The sequence below is a fragment of the Budorcas taxicolor genome, chromosome 2, assembly GCF_023091745.1.
Source record: "Budorcas taxicolor isolate Tak-1 chromosome 2, Takin1.1, whole genome shotgun sequence".
Classification (NCBI taxonomy): Eukaryota; Metazoa; Chordata; class Mammalia; order Artiodactyla; family Bovidae; genus Budorcas; species Budorcas taxicolor.
In genome coordinates this window covers 105,852,352-105,879,982 of record NC_068911.1, presented here as the reverse complement: position 1 = coordinate 105,879,982, position 27,631 = coordinate 105,852,352, and the positions used below count along the sequence as shown (strand labels likewise).

The 27,631-nt window shown below is 37.9% G+C and overlaps 2 protein-coding genes across 2 annotated transcripts in view; both read right to left on the bottom strand.

Moving 5' to 3' along the window:
* The window catches only part of LCT (lactase), a 48,821-nt gene extending 38,164 nt beyond the window's left edge, over nt 1–10,657 (bottom strand). The window contains exon 1 of the mRNA XM_052636135.1: nt 10,018–10,657. Within this exon, the coding sequence (XP_052492095.1) occupies nt 10,018–10,657 (640 nt within the window). The remainder of the gene's footprint in view (nt 1–10,017) is intronic.
* Nucleotides 10,658–20,741: 10,084 nt separating this feature from the next.
* Nucleotides 20,742–27,631, bottom strand: part of MCM6 (minichromosome maintenance complex component 6) — a 35,113-nt gene continuing 28,223 nt past the window's right edge. Inside the window, exons 14-17 of the mRNA XM_052664351.1 lie at nt 25,961–26,096; nt 25,318–25,473; nt 24,437–24,576; nt 20,742–21,396 (exon numbers count right to left, since the gene is read on the bottom strand). Of these exons, the coding sequence (XP_052520311.1) occupies nt 21,280–21,396; nt 24,437–24,576; nt 25,318–25,473; nt 25,961–26,096 (549 nt within the window). The 3' untranslated portion in view covers nt 20,742–21,279. The remainder of the gene's footprint in view (nt 21,397–24,436; nt 24,577–25,317; nt 25,474–25,960; nt 26,097–27,631) is intronic.

Here is a 27,631-nt window from a genome sequence, read left to right as displayed (position 1 = left end):
GACCAGTGCAGCTTGTACCCTCTCGCTTTGACATCTGATCGCCTAACAGTGGTGTTGAAGCTTATGTACATCAGAATCACCTGTCTTCTTGTCAGCCGACTGGGGTGGTCCCAAGAACGAGAGACTTTTGACAAGTTTCCTGGGTGCTTCAGATACAGTGGTGCTCAGACTGGTTTGAAACACCCTGCTGTGGGCATCTCAGGTGGCTTAGTGGCAAAGAATCCACCTGGCAATGCAGGAGAGGCAGGAGATGCGGGTTTCATCCCTGGGTGGGGAAGATCCCCTGGAAGAGGAAACGGCAACCCACTCCAGTATTGTTTCCTGGAAAATCCCATGGACAGAGGAGCCTGGCAGGCTACAGGCCAAGGTGTTGCAAAGAGTCGGACATGACTGAGAATGTACCCATTCACGTGGTGGACTTGGGATGCCTCAGTTGTCAGAAGCACCATCTAACTTCTTGATGCACAAAAGTCTTTATCTCCTGCTGAGATTGTGTGCTCCCTGAGGAGCAAGCTTCGATATTTCTTGAATCTCTGCAAATAACAAGCTTAGGATGGGTGCATAGGCAAGTGCTCAGACCTGTGCTTTGGAAACAGTAAACAAAATGGCCTAAAGCCAGAGTCTGAGACTTAAATGACAAGCTTATATGCCTGACCTCTCTCCTACATTCAAATTCTGTACAGGAGAAAGATCTCCCCAGTCAATGAAACCACTATTAATAACCAACTGGTGCCAACTACCAAAGTGCTTATTTTGATAAGCATAATGGAACTTTGAAATCCTCTGAGCAGGGAATATCACTCAGAGACATTTGGTCCTCCTGATAAGATAATGCTATTTTCCAGTTATTCAGTGATTGTGCCCCATGGAGCCATTTCACCTTCCACAGATTTTCCACACTTCAGTCTATCATCACATCAGCACACGTAGAACATATGTTCTCAGCCTGTGCTGAACATTTTTAAATGTCCAATTTAGTATTATCTCTGGATCAATGACATGACACAGGAGGACAGTTAATCCCTAAGTGCAATTGACTCACACATCACTCTTATTTGACTTTACAAGCTGTTTTTAGACTCAGAGTGAACAAACGTACCAGAAGTTCCAGAAATTCTCATATCATACAAAATAAACTTTCTGATATTATTCCCAACTGGTTCCTAGTGCAAACACAAACTATACTTCTTAAAATAACATAAAATGCAGGCTACTCAAAACTGGAACTCATTCTAAGCTGGCAGTTCATGTTTCTTTGGGACTGAAGTGGGGGGTAATTGCACTGGCTTAAGATAATTTATCTTGTAATTTTTGCTGGATATGGTTAAAGGTCAGTGTTCTTGTCTACAGAGCTCAAAATCAGTATCTGCTGGGGGCTGAGTATTAACTGTTTCAAGCCTATGTAGAAAATCACTGCATGGCAATGTGTGAGTTTATGTCCCTCACAGGTATTACTAGATTTTGTTTAAGGATAAGCTCAGTTCTGTTTCCATCACAAAAGTATGTAATTCCTCTAAAAGCCATTGCTACTGTTCATACAAAACAGCCCCTTTTGTTTGCTCCTCTCCCTTTTGCCCCAAGTGTTTAAATAAAAGCAATCAATCAGGCCAGTACTGAACCGCCAGTATCAGTGCTTCAGGAGGAGGGTGGGAGTGCCCAGTGTTGACTGCATTCTGACGTTGGCAGTGGGAGGCGCGGTGTGCAACTCGACTCTTTCTGTGAGAGATGTGTTCACTCTCCTGCTGGTCTGCCAAGAATTTTTTCATATCCTTCCCACGGTAGGACGTTGAAAACATGAGCAGGAGGTTTATAACAACCCACAGTCATTAGAAAAGAACTTCTCAAAATTGTGGTAAAAATACACAACGTAAAATTCACCGTTAAGTTTTGTAAAAGTGGCTTTGTTCTGCCGCTGCCACCACCATCCACCTCCCCAAATTTCCATAGTTTCAAACGGAAACTCCGGGCCCATGAGTACCTCCCCACTCCCCCTCCACCCGGGCTCTGGTAATCATTGCTCTACTTTCTGTCTCTGCGAGTTTGATCATTCTAGGTCCTTCACAGAGGTGGAGTCATACAGTGTTTGTCCTTTTGTGTCTGGCTTATTGCTCTTGGTGTAGTGTACTCAAGGTCCATCCCTGCTGTAGCATGTGTCAGAATTTCATTTCCTTTTAAGGCTGAATAACATTCAATTGTATGTATCTAGCATGTTTTATTTATCCATTCATCCTTGTATGGGCATAGGGATTCTTTTCATCTTTTGATTGTTTTGAATAATGCCATGAAAATGGGTGTGCAAATATCTGTTCAAGTTCCCGCTTTCAGTTCTTTTGGGTGTATACCCGCAAGTGCTAGATTATATGGTAATTGCATGCTCAATTTCTTGAGGAACTGCCATACAGTTTTCCACAGTGGCTACACCATTTACATCCTGGCCGCCAATGCACAGGGCTGTATATCCTCTCACAGCTCGGAGGAGCCTACAGAGACATGGCAACTAAATATAAGGTGGTATCTTGGATGAGTTCCTAGAGTAGAAAAAGGACATGCAGGAGAAATTAAGGAACTTCGAATAAAACATGGACTTTAGTTAGTAATAGGATATCAACATTGGTTCTTTAATTGCAGCAAATGTCCCGTGATAATGTAAGATGTTTATGTTAGGGGAAACTGGTTCCAGGGGCGGGGACATATGGAAACTCTGTACTATCTGCTCAAATTTTCTATAAATCTAAAACTGTTCTAAAAAGTAATATTATTGTAGGATGTATGCAATCTTGAAACAAGTCACTACCTCAGTTATTTCAGTAAGTTATTAGGATACTTCAAATTTTGGATTCAAGTGAATTTAGGTAAAGCAAAGTACTTTTTAAAATAGCCAAATAAATTCAAATCACCAACTCAATCTGTTTTCAAAGTAGTTGTTTGGTTTAACATTTTCTCACGTACCTCTAACTCAATAAACATGTAAATAAAGAACTAAAGTAATAAAAAATAAAAATGCTTTAAAGGTTTGCTTGTATTGATAGACTATCTTCCTATGGATATATTACCAACATGCTGAACAAATTACTTCCTTGGCCCTGAATATGCAAAACAAGTAAAAATCAAAACAACAAAAAAAGTAATATTAATTTTTTAAAAGTCTTGATTAGAAAGGAAAAAAACTCTTAACCACCAATAACTTTTAATTTTTCAGGTTATCTCTGACTTTTAAATGATTACCCCTTAATTATTAAGATATATCAACAATGACACAATGACAGAAAATGACTAAACAATGTGCTTGGAAAGAGGTACAATTACCTAATATCTGAGATTCACAGTAGAGGGGAAAGGGATTGGGGGCTTCCCTGGCGGCTCAGTGGTAAAGAATTAGCCAGCCAGTGCAGAAGATTCCGTTTTGATTCCTGATCGGGAAGATCTCACATGACTCGGGGCAACTGAGCCTGTGTGCCACGACTATTGAGCCTGTGCTCTGGAGCCCAGTGTCTGCAACTACTGAGCCAAGAAGCCGCGGTTTCTGAAGTCTGAGTGCCCTCGAGCTCATGCTTGCAACAAGAGAAGCCACCGCAGTGAGAAGCCTGCACACGGCAGCTAGAGAGCACCCCCACTCACCGCAGCTAGAGAAAAAGCCCGCGCAGAAACGAGGACCCAGCACGGCTGAAAGCAAATAAGTAAACAACATTATCTTAAGAAATGATACACATGAATTTATAAAAAAATCTACCAAAAGAAAAGATTGATAATTTTGTATAAAGTAAGAAATTCTCTTCCTCAAAGTCTCCATGAAAAAACTGAAAACATAAGAAGTGGAAAAATACCGTCATCCCTTATACCCAATGCAGATTAAAGAATATATAAAGTATTCCAACAAGTCAAAACATAAATGGATAAAAGGCAAAACAGGAATTATACCAAAGAAATAAATATGGCTAATAAGCACATGAAGACCTGCTCAATCTGAATAGGAATCAGGTAAAGAAGATGATAAAGGATGATGAAGAAATATTTTTACATCTGTGAGATAGGCAAAAATTTATAATTCTGGTAATTACACGTGTTGGAAGAGGTCAACAGGAACTTATACACTGCTCAAGGAAATGTAAGTTGGTATAACCACAATGGAAAACAACTTATCTCTCACAGCTAAATATTTACATCCCCCCAAATAGCAATCACTTGAGTAAAAACACAAGTGCAACTCTTAGACATATGCAGAAAGAAGCATGTGCAAGAATGTTCATAACAGCTATGTCCATAATAGCAAAATTTGAAAACTAGAATGTCCATAAGCAGGAAAATTAATTAATAAAACTTGGCTTAGTCCCACAGTGGAATATCATTTAGCAGTGAAAAGAAGATGATATAGCTCTATTCAACAATATCAATAAGCCTTGGAAACAATTTTGTTTAAACAAAAAAGTCCTAGAGGACTACAAAAAGTATAATACTCTTTCATCATGCTAAATTCCAAACCAAGCAAAATTGGACACTAAATTGTTTAAATACATACACAGTTGGGATAGAAACTTTATGGCAAAACCAATATAATATTGTAAAGCAATTAGCCTCCAATTAAAATAAATAAATTTATATTAAAAAAGTAATGCAATCTAAATGAGATACCATCAGAATGGCTAAAATAGAAAAGGATGAAAATGCCAAATGTTAGTACGGATTATGAGGCTACTTAAATTCTCACACATAGCTAGTGGGAGTATAAAATGGAACAACTGCTTTGGGAAATTGGCAGTTTCTTAGAAAGTCAAATACATCTCTCCCCTGTAATCCAGCATTTCCACTCCTAGATATTATCCAAGAGAAATGAAAACATACGTCCATGCAAATCATAGCAACTTATTTATATAAGAGATAAAAACTGGAAATTGCCCAAGTGCCCTTCAATTGTGATACATCCATAATAGAACACCACTGAGAAGAAACAAGCAGCAAATTACTAACAGCAACAAAATAAATGAATCTCACAAACATGCTGATGGAAAAAGACAGACACAAAATAGTACACACTGTATGGTTCCATTCATATCTATACTATAGGAGCCAGACCAACGTTTGTTTCTGGGGTAAGGATTTAGGAAGGGATACAATGATCAGAAATGAGGTTTTTGGAGGTATTGATTAATGTTTTATATCATGATGAGGGGATGGTTTTAATTTTATTTCTTGATATGGGTATGGGTTCAATTTTATAGATCAGGCTGTAAAATTAAGATCCATGCATTTCACTGTAGGTAACTCATACCCTGATAAAAAATTCCTTGGAAAAAAATCAGAACTTCATTTCAGATTGTTTATTTTCTAATCAGCAGTAAATGGGAATTTAATTTTTAAACATATTTTTTAAACATGGTGATTTTTTGGCTAAAATGTATATAATAAAATGCCACTTTTCCTGTAATTAACTATTTTATTTGAAATGCTTGAACTTGTACATCCATTATGACACCAAAGTTGGAGGGGGAAAGCCATAGTCTAATACAAAATGGGTGGAATATTTAGCACAGTGCTAACCTGGGATGGAGTGGGGAGAATGGGAGATGAGATAGGGAAAAATGTACAAGTAGACAAAAGTTGTGATATGGTTTGTTTTGTCTCATAATCCCTCAACTTTCTAACTAATTTTTACATTAAAATTGAGGTATAATTCATATACTATAAAATACATTCTTTTAAACGATAAAATTTTGTTATCTTTAGTACATTTACAAAGCTGTGCAACTCTCTGCACTAATTCTGGAACACTTTAGTCACCCAGAAAGATATTACATACCGATTAGCAGTCAGTTCCCATTCTGTCTTCTAGCCCCAGACATCACTACTCTACTTTAGTTTCTTTACAATAGATTTTTCTACTCTGGACATTTAATATCAATGAAATCATATAATATGTGGTCTTTTGGGGCTGGCTGCTTTCACTTAGCATAATGTCTTCAAGAATTATCATATTGTAGCATGAATCAATCACTCCTTTCAAGTGCTGAGTACTATTGCCTTTTGACCTACAACATTGTTATTCCATGTGTATAAATAGTAATTCATTATTTCTATATGTTACAAAACCATCACAGTATTGTTATAGCTTAATTGCTGGACTGTGTGGTCACTTAGTGGATGTTAACTATTATGTGGCTGAATCACACTGACTGCATTTCGTCAGCTCCTTCTTAGGCCTGCAGTCCTACCCACTTCCCTTCCTGCGTGACTGAGCTCTAGTGTACTCACAAGAAATGTACCCAAGCCAGATAACTTTCCTATCAACTTTTACCCCTGTCTTCATGTGATGCAAGAACTGGAAGAATGCTCTTCTCCTCACACAGATAGTTAATGGTCCACAAGGAAGAACGGTCATGAGACCCCAAGGGGGAGGAGAAACCCCGGCTCCCATTGGTGCGAATGTGCTACTCCCTTAGTGGCCAGCTTGCATTTTTAGCTTTGGCCCCTTTAAATTCCCTGTACCCCTTTCGGCCGTGGGGAAGCGAAAGTTGCTCAGTCGGGTCCGAGTCCGACATTTTGTCGTGTCCATGGGCTATACGGTTCACGGAATTCTCCAGGCCAGAATACTGAAGTGGGTAGCCTTTCCCTTCTCCAGGGGATCTTCTCAACCCAGGGATGGAACCCAGGTCTCCCGCATTGCAGGCGGATTCTTTACCAGCTGAGCCACAAGGGAAGCCCCACAATACTGGAGTGGGCAACCTATCTCTTCTCCAGGGGATCTTCCTGACCCAGGAATTGAATCAGGGTCTCCTGCATTGCAGATGGATTCTTACCAACTGAGCTCTCCGGGAAGCCCAGCAGTGGGGAATGCAGCTGCAAATGCTTCCCGATTGCCAATCCAACCCATATGTAAGTTACCCACAATAAACCCCGTAGTTACACTTTATGGAGTTGCCTGCTTCACTTTTTGGTCTCAAAATTTCTTTTCAGTTCAGGGGATATTATTCAATATCCCTGCTTTTGAAAAGTTATATTTTGCTTTTAATCAACATATGTAACTTATTTGGGTATATTAAAAATGTATTTTACAAAGAACAACAAAGCTATGGAATTGGATTAAAAAGCTGGGGATGAATGAGAGAGAGAAAGGAGGAAGGAAAACTGCCTTTTGGAATAGTAAAGAGACTGAGAAGAGAATTTACTTAGTGTCCTGTATTATATCAGGGACAGACAATCTAGTGATGTTGATAAAACATGAAATGTGGGCTGGAGGAATGAGCAGAAGAAGAAAAGAAGGCAAATATGAGTTTAAGAAAGAAATAGTCTTTAGTAACCTGATGAGGATCAAAATATGAAAACCTGATGAAATATGTAAAACATTTTAACAAACATGTATATATAGCTTTATAATTTAAAATAATTCTATGGAATTGGTCCTCAAAATAAGGCAGATTTTCTTCAGCTTCAGATGATCCATGTCTAGCTTCGCCTTCTTTCAAAGTTCATTTTACTCAAAGCTTCTTCAGTAGAATTACAGTCAATAAATATTTATTTTCTCACTCATCCCATGATAGGCTTTTAAAGAAACCAGATTCAAATCCGGCCTCTCCTCTTCTCCTTTGCTCTACAGTTTATGAAGCCGACAGCTGGGCTTTTGTGGTTCCCTCGGCAGGGTTGTTTTCTCACCCAGTGGCTCGTACCCTCCAGATCCTGTGCTTGCTCTCCCCCTCCTTCGACTTGGCTAAAAAGGTGGTCCAAGGACAGCCTTTTTGACAATCATATCTAAATTAGCCCTATCCACATTCCCACTCTTTTTTCCCTTGCCCTGATTTTATTTTAAACACAGAAAAAATGTTTAACCTCTCTATAACTGAACACATGCAAATAAAGAATATAAGGCGATAATAGTTTTCAGCCATCAAATTACCAATGATGGAAGAAAAGTTTCATGTACTGAGATATGGGGAAGTCATTCTGGCTTATGCATGATTTAACAGAAACTTTATGCTAACTAGAACATCCCGTTTTGTAGTCTATTAAACATACGTTGTCCATGTGCTTTAAGCATTAAAGAAGATGCGTTGTCCAGAAGTAAAGAATGTCTATTGTGAAGATAGAGATGAATGCCTCTTTTCCTGGGATGTCAGAGAGAGTACACCTTTGATAATAAGGCTTCCTTCCCGGGTGGCAAGCCACACACACTCTCTGTGCACATGCTAATCTGTCTTTTTTCAAAACTTTGCAGGAATGTTCCCCTGTCATGGTTCATGTTCTTTTTTCTGATGAAATATAAAACTGTGCTTAAAACCATGCTTTTCTTGAGGAATTCCTCAGAGCTTTCTGAGAGGCTCTCTCCAAAGATCTAGTCCTCATTTGGCTTGAATAAAACTCTTTTCTGTTTTTATTATAGATCGGTTATCAACTCTTTCTGTCTACACCAATGATAAAACAATTACATCACTGAAAACAGGCTGAGTAGGGTCAGAAGGACAATTTTGTAGTTGTTAGTATAAAGTTACAACTTTTCTGGAAAATAATTTAGCAACATCCTTTGAAGTCTTGAAGAAAGCGCATCTTCTGACCCAGTAATTTCAGTTTCAAGAATCTCAGAGGGCTTCCCTGGTGCCTCAGTGCTAAAGAATCTGCCTGCCGAAACAGGGGACACAGGTTTGATCTCTGGTCCAGAAAGGTCCCACGTGCCATGGGGAGCTAAGTCCAGGCACTGAAGCTACTGAAGCCCTCAAGCATAGGGCCCGGGGGCACAGGGGAAGGCACCGCGGTGAGAAGCCTGCACGTCTCACTGTGCAGCTAGAGAAAGCCCACGCGCAGCAATGAAGACGGCACAGCCATAAATTACATAAATAATTTAACAAAAAAAGTCTGTCAGAATTTATCTGAAGGCAAGCATTTATACATATGTTCATTGCAACGTAATTTTTAACTGTGAAAATTAAACTGGTATGTAAAAATGAAATATTTTAAATGAGCCATTAATATAATGTGAACATGTAAGAACACTGAAAATCATATTTTCAAAGAGTTTTTATTAAAATGAGAATGTATTAATTAAATGTGTTAAGTTTCAAAGGTAGAATATGGTATGGGAAGAGGGAGGGGGAATATGTATACTTATGGGATTCATGTTATTGTACGGCAGAAACCAGCACAAAATTGTAAAGTAATTATCTTCCAATTAAAAATAAATTTAAAAAGTAGAATATACAAGTATACAGATATATAGTCTGTATACAAATATACAGTATATAATAAAAACTAGAAAGCATATCTAATCCAATTAATCTAATTAATCTAATCTAATTGGTTCTCAAAATTGGTATACCTCAGATTCATCTAGGGAATATATTAGAATCAATGTCCTGAATCTGTCCAGACCTAGTGAATGGGAAGCTTACATTAGCTATGAAGCAGGAATATGGACAATTGTAATCATGCCCTTCTCACTATCCATCAGCATATCATTGTTTTATCTTGTATTTGTCTCCCCTGCTGGAATATAAGCTTCAACTAGAACATGTAATTCGCTTTACATAAGAAAAACAGGGAGGCTCAAGTTTTCTCGGGTGGTCCAGTGGTTAGGACTCTGAGCTTCCACTATACGGGGCATGGTTTTGACCCCTCATTGGGGAACTAAGGTCTCCCAAGCCATGAAGCATGGTCAAAATTTAAAAAATTAAAACGTAAAAAAGAAAGCAGGGAGGCTGAAAGAGAATGAGCAATCTTGAAATCCTAGGGAGAGTCAGGGAGGCAAGACTGAAGAAGGAAAGACAGATAATTGATAATAGTGTAGACTCAAGACTAGGTAAGGAGGGTTTAAAGACATTTTTCAAAGGGGATATTGGGCATGGTACAATGCAAGCCATCCCTACCTACCTCCACCAAGAAATCCTCAGGATGGTATTAATTTCTCACTTATAAATAGCTATGAAGGGACTGTTGAAAGTAAGTGGAAAGAAATGCTGAGTCCTGCTTTAAGAAGGGTGGATGAAGGTGGATGATGAAGGCTGCGGTGGGTCAGCCATCAGGGTTGTGTGAACTCACCTTGAGAAGCATATTTTTCATGGTAAATCTCATAGGCTTTTCTATGGGCATCAGTGAGGATCTGCAGACGTGAAGATCTTGATTCCTGGTGGGGAAGCTTAGTGATCACTCGCTCCAAGTCACTAAAAGTGAACCAGATCTCAACTAGGTCCCCAAAGGAGCGGAAGGCGAAGGAGGCATAGGCAGCAAAGAGATCGGCAAAGGCCTCAGTTCTCTGGAGAGTGCTGGCAGGGAGGGTCTGGTGGTGTAGAACCACCAGGGGCTGAAGCTGAGCAGTCTTGAGGGCCTCAAGCAGTTGCCGATAGCACAGCACTGTTCCCTTGTCTGGGTTCTCTGAGACTCCTTCTGGGAGAAGTTGTGCCCATGGCAGAAACACTTTGTAATGGGTGATCATACTGGCACGGACACTTCTAAAGTACTCTGGCAGGAATGCAGGCAGTGGCTGGCGACAAACGTAAATTTCTTCATCTTCTGCTACAAAGGGAGGATCCTGGTTTCCCAGGGGATCCCTCAGGTTGTGTAGCAAGTTGTTGGTTAGAGGACCAGCAGCTGAGATGAAATTTTTATCAGAGTCCCAGTCTAAACCCCAGCAAGAAAAACTTAAAAGGACAATAAGGACTAAATGCCAGGCCAGCTCCATCTTCAAGGAACTGTCAGGAGGTTTGTGGAATACTTACTTTATAACTTCAGTTGAGGTTGTAAAATACCAAGCAACTATTAACACTTAATATGTAACTGCTTTATCTACAATAATGAAATCAGTACATGATTCATCAGTCCAGTTCAGTTCAGTAGCTCAGTCGTGTCCGACTCTTTGCGACTCCATGGACGGCAACATGCCAGGCCTCCCTGTCCATCAGCAACCCCCAGAGTTTACCCAAACTCATGTCCACTGAGTCGGTGAGGTCATCCAACCATCTCGTCCTCTGTCAGCCCCTTCTCCTCCTGCCTTCAATCTTTCCCAGCATCAGGGTCTTTTCAAATGAATCAGCTTTTCGCATCATATGGCTAAAATATTGGAGTTTCAGCTTCAACATTAGTCCTTCCAACGAACATTCAGGACTGATTTCCTTTAGGATGGACTGGTTGGATCTCCTTGCAGTCCAAGGGACTCTCCAGAGTCTTCTCCAACACCACAGTTCAAAAGCATCAATTCTTTAGCGCTCAGCCTTCTTTATTAACCAACTCTCACACGCATGCATGACTACTGGTAAAACTATAGCCCTGACTAGATGGACCTTTGTTGACAAAGTAATGTGTCTGCTTTTTAATATGCTGTCTAGGTTGGTCATAGCTTTTCTTCCAAGGAGTAAGTGTCTTTTTATTTCATGGCTGCAGTCACCATCTGCAGTGATTTTGGAGCCCCCCAAAAAATAAAGTCTGCCACTGTTTCCACTGTTTCTTCATCTGTTTGCCATGAAGTGACGGGACCAGATGCCATGATCTTTGTTTTCTGAATGTTGAGCTTTAAGCCAATTGTTTCACTCTCCTCTTTCACTTTCATCAAGAGGCTCTTTAGTTCTTCTTCACTTTCTGCCATAAAGGTGGTGTCATCTGCATATCTGAGGTTATTGATATTTCTCCTGGCAATCTTGATTCCAGCTTGTGCATCCTCCAGCCCAGTGTTTCTCATGATGTACTCTGCATATAAGTTAAATAAGCACGGTGACAATATAGAGCCTTGACCTACTCCTTTTCCTATTTGGAACCAGCAGCATTTATTGAAGAGGCTGTCTTTGCCCTATTGTATATTCTTGCCTTCTTTGTCAATATAAGGAATCCAGTGGCCCCGCTGGAGCGGTAAGCAGCCAGAGGAGAGGAGATACCCCACGTCCAAGATCAGGAGTGGCGCCTGCACTTCACTGGAGTGGCTGTGAGGAGATAACCCACGTCCAAGGGCAAAGGAGAAGCCCCAGCAAGAAGGTAGGAGGGGCGAATTCACCTTTAGAATCAAACCCCATTTCCACCAGAGACGCTCAAACAAACCTTGTGCACACCAGGACCTGGGACCCCACAAAGACTGAGACAGAACTGTGTCTGAGCGACTCCTGTGGAGGTACCGGTCGGCAGTCGTCTGCCGCAGGGACAGGGGCTCTGGGTGTGGTTATGGCATAAGTCCTCTTGGAGGAGGTCACCATTAACCCCACCAGAACTTGCACAGGACTGAGAAATAGACTCTTGGAGGGCACAACAGAACCTTGTGCACCAGGACCCAGAAGAAAGGAACAGTGACCCCACAGGAGACTTGCCTGTGAGTGACCGGGAGTCTCCGGCGAAGGCGTGGGTCAGTGGTGGCCTGCTGCAGGTTGGGGGCACGGACTGTAGCAGTACATGCATGGGATCTTTTGAGGGAGGTCACCATTATCTTCATTACCTCCACCATAGTTTGGCCCGAGATAGATAGCAGGGAGGGAGCACAGCTCCATCCATCAACTGAAAATTGGATTAAAGATTTACTGAGCATGGCCATCAGAACAAGACCTAGTATCTCCCTCAGTCAGTCTATCTGATCAGGAAGCTTTCATAAGCCTCTTGTCCTTCTCCATCAGAGGGCAGACAGACTGAAAACCACAATCACAGAAAACTAACCAATCTGATCACATGAAACAGCCTTGTCTAACTCCATGAAACTATGAGCCATGCCATGTAGGGCCACCCAAGATGGACGGGTCATGGTGGAGAGTTCTGACAAAATGTGGCCCACTGGAGAAGGGAATGGTAAACCAATTCAGTATTCCTGCCTTGAGAACCCCATGAACAGTATGATTCATCAATGTAATATCAAAAAATTTTAAAGCCATAGAGATGGCACAATAACCTCAAACTTCTCATATAATTTAAGCCAAGGAAACTGGAAAGTGAAGAAAAAAGTCCATCACATTTTTTCTTACTTCAGTTCAGTCACTCAGTCATGTCTGACTCTTTGCAACCCCATGGACTGCAGCATGCCAGGCCTCCCTGTCCATCACTCCTGGAGTGTACTAATATGTTTTTCTTACTTACAAATTATCTTAAAATTTATTTACATAGCAGAACAAAAGTGAGTTCCTCACCAAACTTTTTTCCTCCTTTAAATATACATAAGTATATACATGATGAATACATTTTATAAAAGATTCAAGCAGTATAGAAATATGTATAAAAATTTACTAATTCCCCTCTTTGTTTCCCTTTCTAGGATAATCATTTTCAGTACTGTGCTTCCTTCCAATTTTCTTTCTCTGCATATATTAATGGTATTCAGGAGTCAGAGTGCCAGGAGTTTAAGTCTCATCTGGTGGAAGTTACTTAATTTCTGTCTCTGTTTTCTCAGCTGTAGAATGGGGTATACAGGGTTCTGAGAATTAAATGAGGTCATTCATTAGCATATTTAGAACCTTGCAACTCAATGATAGCTATTATTATTACATATACAAATGCAAATATCTGTATAACATTTCAAATATATAAAAGATACATGGAACTATGTTTAATGCAGTGTTCCTTAGCTTTTTTTTCTCTGCACTTCAATTTAACCTCTTGCATATTGAATATTGGTTGATTCTTAATTTTAATATGTTGCAAATTAATATTTTTAGCTATACATCTTTGTCCACATTTAAGATAAGAGTTTTAGAAATTAAGTTGCTAACTCAATGGTGTGCCCATTTGGAATTTTGATTGCAATCCAAAGCAGGTTTCTTCAAACTTAAATCCTGCTTATAGTTAAGTGTGTCTAAATCTCTCTAGTTTGCTCACACCTGTTATAAATTCACATTTGGACACATTTTTGGTTTGGAGGGGTAGTTTTTCATGTTAAATGGCTACCTGTTTTTCTTCTGAGATTTAGGTTCATATCCATTGTACAATTTTATTATTTGACTTATTATGACATAGGAACTCAATAGTTTGGATATCATGTATTAAAATGTGATAGAAAAAAAAGTCCCCCCCCCCTCGTTTTAAAATTTGGCTTATTTGAAGTGTATCCTTCAAAATACATTACTTAGTACCATATTTTTGAAAGCTTGTGTCAAATGTATTATTTAATATTCTTGTTCCTAATCTTTAGATCTTTATTCCATCTTTATGTTGCATGTTACCAGAGTTTCTAAACTTCTAATGGGTTGTTGCGTAGGTCATTCCTTCCCCACTATTTGAAATGCCATTTATCAGAAGCCAAGTATTTGGGACTTCCCTGATGGCACAGTAGATAAGAATCTGCCTGCCAATGCAGGGAACATGGGTTCGATCCCTGGTCCAGGAAGATTCCACATGCCACGGAGCAACTAAGCACATATGCCACAACTACTGAGCCTGTGCTGTGGAGCCCACAAGCTTCCACTACCAAGCCTGTGTGCCCGAGAGGCTGCACATGACAGCTGCTGAGCCTGCAAGCTGCAACTACTGAAGCCTGCTGCCTAAAGCCTGTACTCCACAAGAGGCTGCAGTGAGAAGCCCACTCAACTCAACTGGAGAAAGCCCACACAAAGCAACAAAGACCCAGTGGAGTGGAAAAAAAAAGGAAATGAAATATTTATCTAGATGTGTTTCTAGACTTTTTAGTCCTTGTCTATCTATTCACTTAATGAAAGGACATGGCCTCTCCTATCATTTTTTCCTTGGAACTGTCTTAGAAATATGTGATATATATATATATATATATATATATAAATAGAAATAGTTTTATTTCATTTAGTGGAATTTTCAAGGTGACCCTGACAGCCCCAGGTCAATATACCATTTTCAAATTAATCTGTTTATAACCATCATTCTCTCTCTATATATATATAATTATAGAAATAGTAAATAAATGTATTATCATAAATATCCCTGAAATTTAGATAAAATATTTCCATTTGTCTTATACCTAATCTCAGGTACTTCCTATGAAATATCCATCATTTATTACATCTGTATGTACATAAATAATTTAGTTTTCCCTACAAGTATACAAAGTAAGAGGTACTATAATGTGAGTACTGATGTACAACTAGCATTTGTACCGTATAGCACACTTGGAGGTCTTTTCACTTGTGTAAATATTGATATATCTGATTATTTTCAAGGGCTGTATTGTGTGATGCTCCACCATCATTATTTTGTTGATTGGGTGTCATCATCTACGCCTTTGTCTATACACAGATAGGTATTTCTTCAGGAAAAATACTGGAGTACACTTGCTGGGTAATAGGGTAGTCAGCCATATTTTAACTTCTAATGGTACTAACAAATTTTCCCCTGAAAGCAGTGTCCCAATTTACAGTCCAACCAGTAATGTATTACAACATTAAATTCCTAGCAAACCTACCAATGCTATTATAATACTATCAAATTATTAGTGTTTTTGTATTTTTGAATGATTTAAAAAATTTATTTGTATCAGCTCTGTATCTATTTTGGGAAATAAACTTTATTACCATTGTAAATTGAGAAAATATATAGCTACTGAAATTATATATAATTATATACATATATAGTAATTATATATAGCATATTCTCATCTGCAGCTTATTTATCCTGGACATTAATCCTTTCTCTAGTATTATAGGTTGACAAAACATTCTCCAAATCTGTAGCTTTGGTTTTTAATTTTTAATGTATTAAATTTTGGTGTAGTCAAATTCATTAATTTCTTTATTGCTCTCTAGATATAGTTTTTAAAAGCCTCTTCTGCAAAGTTATAAGAAATGCTCATATTTTCCCTTTTTAAAATTAATTTTTAAGGACACAACTGACATATAACATTGTATTTGTTTCAGGTGTACAACACAATCATATACATTGCACAAAACCACCACAGTAAGCCTAGTCAACATATCCATCATTAATATACAAATTTTTTTCTTGTATGTGGCAAGAATGTTTATGATCTACTCTCAGCAACTTTCAGATATACAGCAGTAACTATAACCACCATGATGCACATTATAGCCCCATGACATTTACTTTGTAACTGGAAGTTTGTGCCTTTTGACCACCTTCACCTCTGGCAATCATCAGTCTGTTCTTTGTACCTGAGTTCAGTTTTTATGGAAACTTTTTTTTAAGATTCTACACTATTTGTCCTTCTCTGCCTGACATTTCATATAGCATAATGCCCTCCAGGTTCACCCATGTCACAAATGACAAGATTTCTTTCCAGAACTGAGTAATATTTGATTATACACGGTTTCTTTATCCATTTATCCATCAGTGAACACAGGTTGCCTCCATGTCTGGGCTATCATAAATATTGTGGCAATGAACATGAGGGTGCATTTATTTTTTTGAATTAGCGTTTTCATTTTCTTCAGATAAATACCTAGAAGTGGAATTGCTAGATTACATGGTAGTTCTATTTTTAGTTTTTTTTGGGAAACTTCTGTTTTCCATACAGAGGTTCTCACCAATAGTACACAAGGGTTCCATTTTCTTCACATCCTTGCTAACACTTATTTTTTCTTTTTCTTCATAACCTTTCGAATAACAGGTGTAATTGGTATCTCATTGTGGCTTTTTCATCTTGATGATGATTAGTAATATTGAGCACCTCTTCATGTGCCTGTTGGCAATGTGAATATCTTCTTCGGAAAAATGCCTATTCTGCTCATTGGCCTCTTTTAGACTGCTATTATGTTTTTATATATTTTGGATATTAACCCCTATCAGATGTTATTTGCAAAGGTGTTTATTTGACTGATGGCTTTCCTTGCTGTGCAGTAATTTGTGGTTTGATGTCCTATTTATTTTTGCTTTTGTTGCTCTTGCTTTAGTGTCAAATCCAAAAAGCCATTGCTAAGACTGATGTCAAGGAGCCTACCATCTGTGTTTCCTTCTACAAGTTTATGATTTCAGGTTTTATGCCCTTAAATCCATTTTTAACTTCTGTGAATAGTGTAACGTAGTGATCTAGTTTTCCCAACACCATTTAGGAGAATGTCTTTCCTTTACTGTACCAATACCATAGTTCTACTATACCTATGTAATATAGCTTGAAATAAGGACACATGATGCCTGCAGCTTTGTTCTTTCTCAATATTGCTTTGGCTATTCAGGATCTTTTGTGATTCCATACAATTGTACGATTGTCTGTTTCTATGAAAAATGCCATTGGTATTTTGAGATTGCATTGAATGTGTAATGAAGGATTTTAAAACGAAGGGGCATGTTAACAATATTAATTCTTCCAATCTGTATGCATGGAATATCTTTCTGTTTATCATTGTCTTCTTCAATTCCTCTCACTACTGTCTTATATTTTTCAGTATACAGGTTTTTTACCTCCTTGGTTAAATTTATTCCTAGGTATTTTTAAATTATACAACTGTAAATGGGATTATCTCCTTTTTCTGATACATAAAAAAATAAATACTTGGCTGCATCAGGTCTTGGTTGTAGTAAGCGGCATCTTCAATGTCATGCAGAGATCTTGTTCTGGTACACTGACTTTCTACTTGTGGCACGCAGGCTCCAGAGCACATGGGCTTCAATAGTTGCGGCATGTGGGATTTTAGTTCTCTGATCAGGAACTGAACCTGTATCTCCTACACTGGCAGGCAGATTCTTAACCACTTGACCATCAGTAAGAACCCAACTGTTTTTTTTTGGTGGTGTCTTTAGGGATTTCTATATGCAAGATCATATTATCTGCAAATAGTGACAATTTTACTTCTTTGGATGCCTTTCTTTCCTAGTTTTGGCTAAGATTCCATTTTTATTTACTGAATAAAAATACCAAGAATGGGCATTCTTGTCTCGTCCCCAAGAGTATGATTAGCTGTGGGCTCGCCATTTAGTCTTTATTATGTTGAGATACTTTCCCTCTATACTCACTTTGATGTTTTTTAAAATCATAATTTGATGTTGAATTTTATCAAATGCCTTTTCCCCTCATCTATGGGGATGACAAGGATTTTCATCCATTTTGTTAAGCTGTATAACACATTGCTTGATCTCCAGATACTGAATCATCCTTGTGTACCTGGAATAATCCCACTTGATCATTTTAACATATTATTAACTTTGCTAATGTTTTGTTGAGGATTTTTGCATCTATTTTGTACATCAAGGATATTGGCCTGTAGTTTTCTCTTCTTTAGGTCCTTGTCTCATTTTGGTATCAAGATAATGCTGGCTTCGTGAAATGTATTTGGAAGTAGTACCTCCTCTTCCATTTTTGGAAAATGTTTGATAAAGACTGGTATTAATTCATCTTTAAATGTTTGGTGGAAGTCATCAGTGAAGCCATATGGTCCTGGACTTTGTTGGGAGGTTTCTGACTTTTTATTCAATCTCATTACTAAGCAGACTAACTAGATTTTCCATTTTTGTCATGATTGATAGTGTTTTTCTAGCAGTTTATCTGGAGAAGGCAATGGCAACCCACTCCAGTACTCTTGCCTGGCAAATCCCACGGATGGAGGAGCCTGTCAGGCTGCAGTCCATGGGGTCACTAAGAGTCGGACATGACTGAGCGACTTCACTTTCACGCATTGGAGAGGGAAATGGCAACCCACTCCAGTGTTCTTGACTGGAGAATCCCAGGGACGGGCTTGCCGTCTATGGGGTCACACAGGGTTGGATACGACTGAAGCAACTTAGCAGCAGTGGCAGTTTATCTACTGGGTTGTTCAATTTGCTGGTGAATATCAACATCTTATGATTCTTTATATATTTCTGTGGTATAACTTATCTTTCGTGTTTTTTTTTTTGTGAGTCTAGTTAAAAGTTTTGTCAATTTTACCTTAAAAAGAAAAAAAAAAGCTTAGTTTTATTGCTCTTTCCTACCAACTTTGGGCTCTATTTCCCACCCCACCCAAGATATAAAGTTAGGCTGAGATCTTTGTTTTTTGATAAAGGCATTTATCCCTATGAACTTCCCTCTTGGATTGCTTTTGCTGCCTCCCATCAAGTTTTGCTATGTCATTCTTCCATTTTTGTGTTTCATTTTTAAATTTCTCTCTTGATTGCTTGGTTAAGTAGGCTGTTGCTTAATTCCTATGTATTTTTGAAAACTTTAGGTTTCTGCCTGTAGTTTTGTTTTATATTATAGTCAGAAAACATGCCTATTTCAGTTATCTTTAACGTAGTAAGACTTGTTTTGTGGCCTAACATATGATCTATCCTAAAAAATGTCCCATTTATGCTTAAGAATCTGTATTCTGTTGCTTTTGCACAGAATGGTCTGTGCCTGTTAAGCTCATCTGGTCTAAACATACTACTTGAAGTCTATACTTCCTTACTGATAATGTCCACTGATGAAAGTGGGATACTTAAGTCTACTATTATTGTTTTGCTGTCTATTTTCCCTTAGGTTTGTTAATATTTGTGTCATATATTCAGGTGCTCCATGACTTTATTTGCACACCTTTTCCATATGTCCTAGAGATATTTCCATTTCAAACATCTTCATTTCCCTCATTTTAGTTTGTATAATGCAGAGAGCATGGCTGTTATCATAATTTATGTAGTCATTTCCTTTCTGATGGACATCTGTTGGGATTTGGTTGAAAACAGATTAAAGTGATGGCTGACAATTTACAATATTCAAGATGTCCTTTTCAGAAACAATTTACATCTATCCACTTACTAAATACTTGTCTAATTTTCTTCATAAAGACCTTATACATAATCCATCACCCATTAGCCACTTCACTTCTCTGACAAGTAACATGTAGATAGAGGGGATGTGTGAAAATGGAAGCACACTTACTCAGATGTATAAAAACTTATTTTAGTTGTATTAACGGTCTCACTTTGCTTTAGAGTCCCCACTTTCACTAATAGCAAAATTGGGGGAGAAGACAGATTCACCATTAAGCAACTCATCTTTCCTGGCCGTCACACTTTCCTTTGATCAAACTGAAGTTTTCAAATTCCTGTCAGGCGTTTCTCTATTCAGAAACGCCTTATCCCATCTTCTTTATCAAGCTGGGAACTAGTGCAGGGAAGGAACTCTTTCTTGCTGTTTTCTGAGTTTTCACTAGTTGTTCTTCCTATCACCTATTACTGGAACCTTCCGTCTTAGTCCAGGCCTTACTCCAGCAGCTCCTGCTCAACAATAAGTCTGAGATCCTGCACACTGAAGTTTCCTCATCTCAAAAGGCTTGCCTACCCCCATTAATTAGTAACATAGTTTTCACTCAAGTTTATACCCTATATCTGCTAACTGCGCAACTTCTGTTTCCAATCTCCCTTACCTTTAGTGGTGAGTGAAGTTTCTATTGGTGAACGTGAGTAACATGTATTAACATTCCCTGACTAGCCCCACAGACCCCCCAAATACCATCTATTGTCAAAAGCTGCAACAGTAATTTCTACACCATGAACCTATGATCAAAGCTAAGCCTCAGAGACTGTTAGTATCATAAACTGCAGTAATTCTTTTCCTAGAAAAATGCTGTAAAATATAAGGGTGGTTGTATATATAGAAAAATGACATTTCCCATTTGTTGCCAAAAGCTGCAACAATAGGAACAGGTACATCATAAACATACTGATCAAAGCTGAAGCCTCAAAGACTGTTAGTATCATAAACAGCAATAACTTTCTTTGAAAAAATTTAAGGATGGTTATAATATAGAAAATGATAAAGTTCCCTTAAAAAAGCAGTCAGAAAATAATTCTGAGACCTTACTCTTAGAACATAGAAATTTTTAAAGTTATTAAAGAGTAGTGGAAAAGTATAATAAATGTTTTATTTTCATAAACTCTCTTAAAAAAACAAACAGAACTTGATTTAACTTTTAAAATCATCTCCAAGGCCTCTTAGCTTTCATACTATCAAATTCTAATAAGGACTCTCCTCACAAGAAGTTATGCTTAAGTGTTTACCATAATGTCATATTTCCATCCCTTTTCTATATTCATGAATAAATGGAAGCAATAATTTGAGTAGACTAGAAATAAATCTAATAGACAACTGCTGAAAAAATTTTTTCTGGTGGAAAAAAGCAGTAATTGATACTTGAAAAAAGTTATTTCTCCAATACGATATCACATAACATATAAGCAGCAGACCTTTTTCTACACATGAAAACACAAGGTCTTAGTTATAGAAACAACACATTATTGCAATCCAACTTTTTTTAGACAAGAAGCACACTAAACAAAGGGATAAAACCTGTGTTGGTATAAAAGGAATGTGACAATATAGGATAGGACAATCAACTTGGTTCTTATTCCTCAAAGTAAATCTTCCTGAATCATCGCTCCCAGAAGCATTTCTCTGGCTAGCAGAACTCCATCCAGACTCCAGGCCCGAGGTGGAGGGCCATAGTTTCTCCAGTTTCTTTCAATAGCTCAATCTTCAAGCAAGTAGTTAGGGTTAACTACTAAGTAGGGATCTTCTTCATAGCTCTCACTTCCTTCTGTGGATCCTTTCAATCCAGCTTGGGTGAGCTCAATTAGAACATGATCCTATGAAATACAAATGGTTGTCCTCAGTTCTTTAGCAATATTATAAGAATGATAAGATACACAGGACTTGACCCTCCTTCTAAATGTCTGATTTTAACCAGGTTCCCTAGTATATCACATCATGTACTTTAAAAATAACTTCAAAAAACATATGATTTTATGATCATGTAATTGTATAAATCCTGATAAATGTTTACCATTCTATTTATCATTCAAATATTAATACTTAATATTATGTTAATTTTTAATTACCGGCCACTGAACTCTTTCATATATCACCCATTCATAATTCAGTTAGAAGTAGAATCAAAAGATAATTAACAAAAATTTTCACTTTGATCTGTTAACTAGTAAAAAAAAAGAAAAGTAGAACATGCCATGTGGCTTAATAAACTTGATGACAGATTTGAAGCCATGATATTATAAGTCAGTCTAATACGTCCACAAACAAAGACTTCTACCTAAGGCCCATACAGAGGAACTCAGGAAATAGTGATTTGATCCTAAAAACGGAAAACTCCAACAGTATGAACACTAACTAATACCACTAAGACAGATTAGACACTTTCAAGTACTCTATGTACTAACACATCTTCATAGAAAGCACACTTGATCAGCACAGTACAAGTTCCTTAGTCTTTTGTACCAAATTGGCTCAGGAGGTGAATCAAACTTAAAAACATAAGTCCAATTTAGATCAGTTAGTTTTACAATGTGTCCCAATGTGGACTTTTTGCATGAATTATTTTTATCTTAACACTGATTCCAGGGCCGCTAGGAAGGGAAGGGCTGGCCTGATGCAAACATATCGTCCACTAGACAGACAACTCTGAGCACAATACTACCCCCACTTCAGCTCTATTTTTATACATATTATTTATTAAATTTTGAATGGAATAGTTCTTCAAATCCCCCCACCTGTAATCACAGACTCATTTAGTTCTACAGGGAAATAGTTCATCAGATGATAAACTCTGATGTGTGACAACTATAATATTTATAAAGTGAGCACTGTGAAGTTAAATGCAATCTCTTGCCATTTGAGCAGAAAAATTCAATCATTTAACAAGTATTTGAACCCTCTCTGAGCTAGGCACCACTGCAGATACAGGGGATTGACAAAATAAAGTCCCTGCCCTCATGGTGGCTGCACATTATTAAACACCTAAACAAAGACTATACTGCCAGGCAGTGATAAACACTGTGAAGAAACAAGCAGGGTAAGGGGGTGACAGCAAGGAGGAAGGCTGCTATTTCAACAGACTAAGCAAGAACTACTTTGAGAAGGCAACATTTGAGCAGATATTAGAATGGAGGAGGGAATATGGGGAAAGAAACAAAGGGCAAGTATAAAAGCCTTCATACCTGGTGTGTCTAAGGAACAGTGACAAGGCCAGTGTCACTGTGCACAATGGGAAAGGAAAGAGGTTATGAAATGAAGACAATGAGGTGGGCAGGGGCCTGGTTGTGCAGAAGGTTCTGCAGGCCATGGTACAGAGATTGATCTTATTCTAAACATGAGGGAAGAAAGGCAGCACACTAAAACAATTTTATTTGTTAAAAGATCTGTTTGGCTGCTGGGCAGAGAGCCACTACAAGGGTGGACAGTTAGGAGGCACCTGTGCAACTCCAGGCATGGTGGCTTGAGTAGCTGTGATGGTGGTGAAAAGAGAACAGAGAACACTGAAGACAGGCTCATGAGCTTTGCTGATAAAAGACAGTTGTGAGGGGAAAGGAATCAAAGTTTATTCTAAGATGTCTGGCCTAAAGCAACTGAGTAAGTGAAACTACAGGGAAGTCACTGTTTTGAACACACTGAGTGTGAGATGCCTATTAATTTGTGCGTAAGCAGCTAGCTATATAGATCAGGAATTTAGAGGACGGGTGAGAGCTGGAGATATAAATGTGGATTCACAAATGGTTCTCAATTCATGGAACCAAATGAGTTTACTTAGGCAATGAATGTAAACAGAAAAAGAGGTCTGAGGATTACATATAGTACTTCATTTAAAAAGTGACAGGAGAAAGAGTCAGAAAAATAAAAAAGGAGGGACTTCCCTGGTGGTCCAGTGGTTTAGACTCAGTGCTTACACTGCAGGGGGCACAACTTTGATCCCTGGCTGGGAAACTAAGATCCCACATGCCATGTTATATGGCCAAAAGAGAAAATAAAACAGAATCACACAGCTCAAAATTTAAAAAAAAAAGGAGAGAGAGAGAAGAGGAGGAAATAACAGTGAGAAGACCCAGGAGAATATGGTGACTCAGAAGCCAAGCAAACAAAGTATTTCTAGGAGTGATCAACTGTGACAGACGCTGCCGACAGGTTGAATACTGAAAACAGCGCAGTGACTGGAGCAGTGAGATGGTTTGTATGTAACGGTCCTTTAAGAGAGTGGGAGACTGAACAGATGAGGGAAAAGTAATGGCAGCGGGAATTGCTACTGTGAGGTCAGTGCCACTGTGAAGTAGGCAAGACAGAAGTTAAGAACTGCCCATTTGAGATCTGTGGTCATTAATGTAAAGTAAGAGTGAGTATGTGATTGTGTGCTTTTCTCCAGATACTTTTAACTTCTTAGATACAGGTACAGTAAACAAACTAGTTTTAACCAAAGGTGGAGTTTTGCCAAGCAAGTATTAGAAAAGGAGAATGAATGAATTGGAAAGTGTAAGAAAAAATATATGGAACAGACTATAAACTGGGTAACAGGGGGAGATAACAACAGGAGGAAGGATAAAATGCAGAAGTTAGATGATAGTGGTCAGGCTGCTTGAAGGTTTATGGTAGAGTAAAAAACAAAGGTTAAAAACACTCAAATACTTAGACCCTAAATTCACTTTCCCAGCTTTAACATAAATTCTGCTTATTTTGGCAGAAGAAATAAGTCAATTAGTTAGTAAGTCTCTTATTTTAAACAATTTTTAATTCTGACTAGACCCTCAGGATTCAAAATAAATGAACATCTAAGAAACCTACAAAGATATGAAACATGAAAACCTTCCCTCAGTAATACCCCAGCAAACTTAATTATATACGTACATAGTGGGTGAGTCGATAAATAACTTTCTCAATGATTCTCTTTTTATTTATCAGTTCCTCTTCAGAATCTATTTCTGATTCAATTTCCTTCAAGTACCAGTTAACAAGTTCACTCCTCTTTAATGCAGACTCATCCTCTTCTGCAACAAAAGAATTCATTTAAAAAGGATTAAATTATCTTGATAGCAAGCTATTTTGCCAATTCTTAGAGTTTGCATACACAATAGACAAAATAATGTATAGATTAGATAACCAATCTGTCAGAAAACATATCTGCTAAAATAAGGTTTGCAACGTTCCAGCTTAAGCCTAAAATAACCTGCCATATTCTTTCAGGTTAAAAGTATCCTTACTTTATCTTGAAAAGAAAAATTAAAAAAAAAAGAGAGAGATGATAAACAATTTTCTTAAAGCTATTATGATTTCAAAGTATGAAGGTGTTTCCTTCACTTTCTTATGCTTCACCACCCAGACAACGTTTGTCAACAGCAACTGAAAGCATGAGTTGGGAATGAAGGATTCCATCCATTTTAAACAAAGCCATTATAAAGAAGGAAGACTTTACATCTGCAAGAAGTTTGTTAAGTGCTTCTTTATATATTATCAGATCCCAAATTTGGCTTAACAAATATTAGAATAGGCCAAGGACATTAGTAAAAATAAGTCATAAACCTCTGACAATGAACTTGTAGGGAAAACATTCAGGTTGGTAGATATGCTGACATTCTCTCATAGATTTTGTCTGCCAAAGTGAGCTCGTCTTAAAAATTTATCATCTCTTCTGACAAAACAACACAATCTTTAGCCAAGCACAAGCAGTTTATGTGAATACAGCTTATGTAAATGACTCAGCGTAAGAGCAGCACTAGGTATGGCCTCACCTTCTTCCATCTTTCTGAGGTGAAGCACAATAAGGTTAGAGATTCGGCAGTATTCGGAGAAGCCCAGCCTTAAGGAGGCTTTTGGAACAGAATCTTGGTTCATGTCTTCACTGTGGCCGTTAATACCACTCACAGGAGCAGGGCTATCAGCATGACCTAAGTGAAATATTAACCGTTTAAATCTTCTTCCTGTGCCAATACCCCCCTACCAGGTGCTTTTATAAATATACTATTCATATTTTAATACTAATTTTAAAACAACCATATAATTATACCCAGTATTCAGTAACTGTACAAATAAATTAGAAGCAATTTTATAAACGCTACTAGTGAAGTCAAAAACCCATTTGGAAGAAATGGGAAGAATGGGAGATAAAAAAGATTTCATGATCTAAAAGTGCATTTGCAATATTAAGTCCACTATCTCCATTTTGGTGTATTTTCTCTCAAGTCTTTCAAGCATATATATTTTATATCAACTATTTGATTATATTTTCACTTATAAATAGTTAATAAAATTCATTATCTATTTTTCCCCTTTTTGCTACAGACTTCATAACCATCAGTAAGTGCACTTTCATCACGATATCTTAGAGAACACTTTGGTCCCTAACTCTAGAACGGTCATGAACAGACACCTCACCATTGATGCCATCTGGGCCCTCATCAACCTCCATCTGGGCGTCTTCTTCTTGATCGAGATTGACATCAGGTGTTTCCACACGGATGATTGATTTATTCAGTAATCTGAAAGCTTCCTTCACATGTTTAGGCTGAACCTAAACCAATCAAGATAATGAAGTAAGCCAGTCTTTTTGATATACCAAACAGATTTTCTCCATATGAACTTTCAGTGGCATTTTTGTTCTCACATGACATAAAAATATGAGATATTTATGGAGAACCATAAATTTACCAGAATGGCTAAAAGGACCAGCAATATTGAGTGCTGAGGATGTATACTGCTTTCATTCACTGCTCTTGGGAATATAAACCATTACAACCATTATGGGAAACCATTTTCAGTCTTTACTAAATTGTGTATGCATACAATCTATGACCCAACAATTCAATAACTCCACTCGCAGGTATACACTGAACAGAAATGCACACATATATATATCAGATGAACCAAAAGACATGTACATATCATAAGACCCAAACTGGAGACTATCCAAATGTCCATTTTAATAGAAGAATGAGCCAATCACTATGACACACTTACTGACAGTTATGTGTTTTTAACCACAACTGGGAGTGGGAAAAAGATTGAAAACAACTTAACTATCAAGAAAAGTATGGTTAGAGTACTATACAGCAATACAGAAAAGAAAAAGGTTATCCTCAGAGAAGCGGGTAGCAGTGACTGTAAAGAAAAAGCTCAAAGGGTAGCTCTTGGAAATGCTAATAAGGAATGTTCTACTTCCTGATCTGGGTGTAGATTATAGTTATTTCACTGAAAGCTAACTGAACTGTACACTTGTGATCTGTGCACTCTCTGTACTTAAGTTTTGCCTCAACAAAAAAGTTTACTTAGAAGAAAACTTACAAGTCTATTTTGGGGGCAGGGGGCATTGCTTTAAGTCTTTATATAAATAACAGTCTCTCTAAATATACTCCCTTCCTAACTAGCTGAAGCCCATAACAACAGATAAATCCAGCAGAGCACTTTTTTAAAAAAAATATACTACTGCCTGCATGGAAACTTTTAAGTCATTTTAGAGCAGTCAATATCAAGACATATCCTAGTAAACTTACTGGTCTATAAAAACAGCTTAGGAAGAGAAAAATATCCAGTTACTTATGGGGGAGAAATTAATAATCAAGGGCTGGCCTCAGAAATCTCCAAAGGAACAACTAATGTCAGGATACAGTAGAAAAATTCATACGAAAACAAAGTATGAGCCATAGGTTGTAGATCAAGCCAATCTGTCATTCAGGTAAAGACTACAAATAACCCTGTTGCACATAACACGCAGGGAAAATTAGTCCCATGAACTCATCTCTTTCACCAAACCCTTGAAAAAGGACCAAATTTCAATCAGCCAAGAGATAAATTAGGAAATCATAACAAATTTATCTTCAATGAGCTATGCATATATTTATCTAAAAAACTATGACTTAACAAGAGTGGGAATTAAGAGTGACAGAATACAGTGTATATGGTATGACCTGAAGGCAGAGGGTTTACGTAAAGGCAGATCCAAAGTGAATTTGCTGACTGCCTCCCACCCGTAACAAATGAAAGTCAACAGATGATCAATCAAGTGATGGATAATTGCATTTGACTGTACAAAGGAAAGCTGTAAAATAT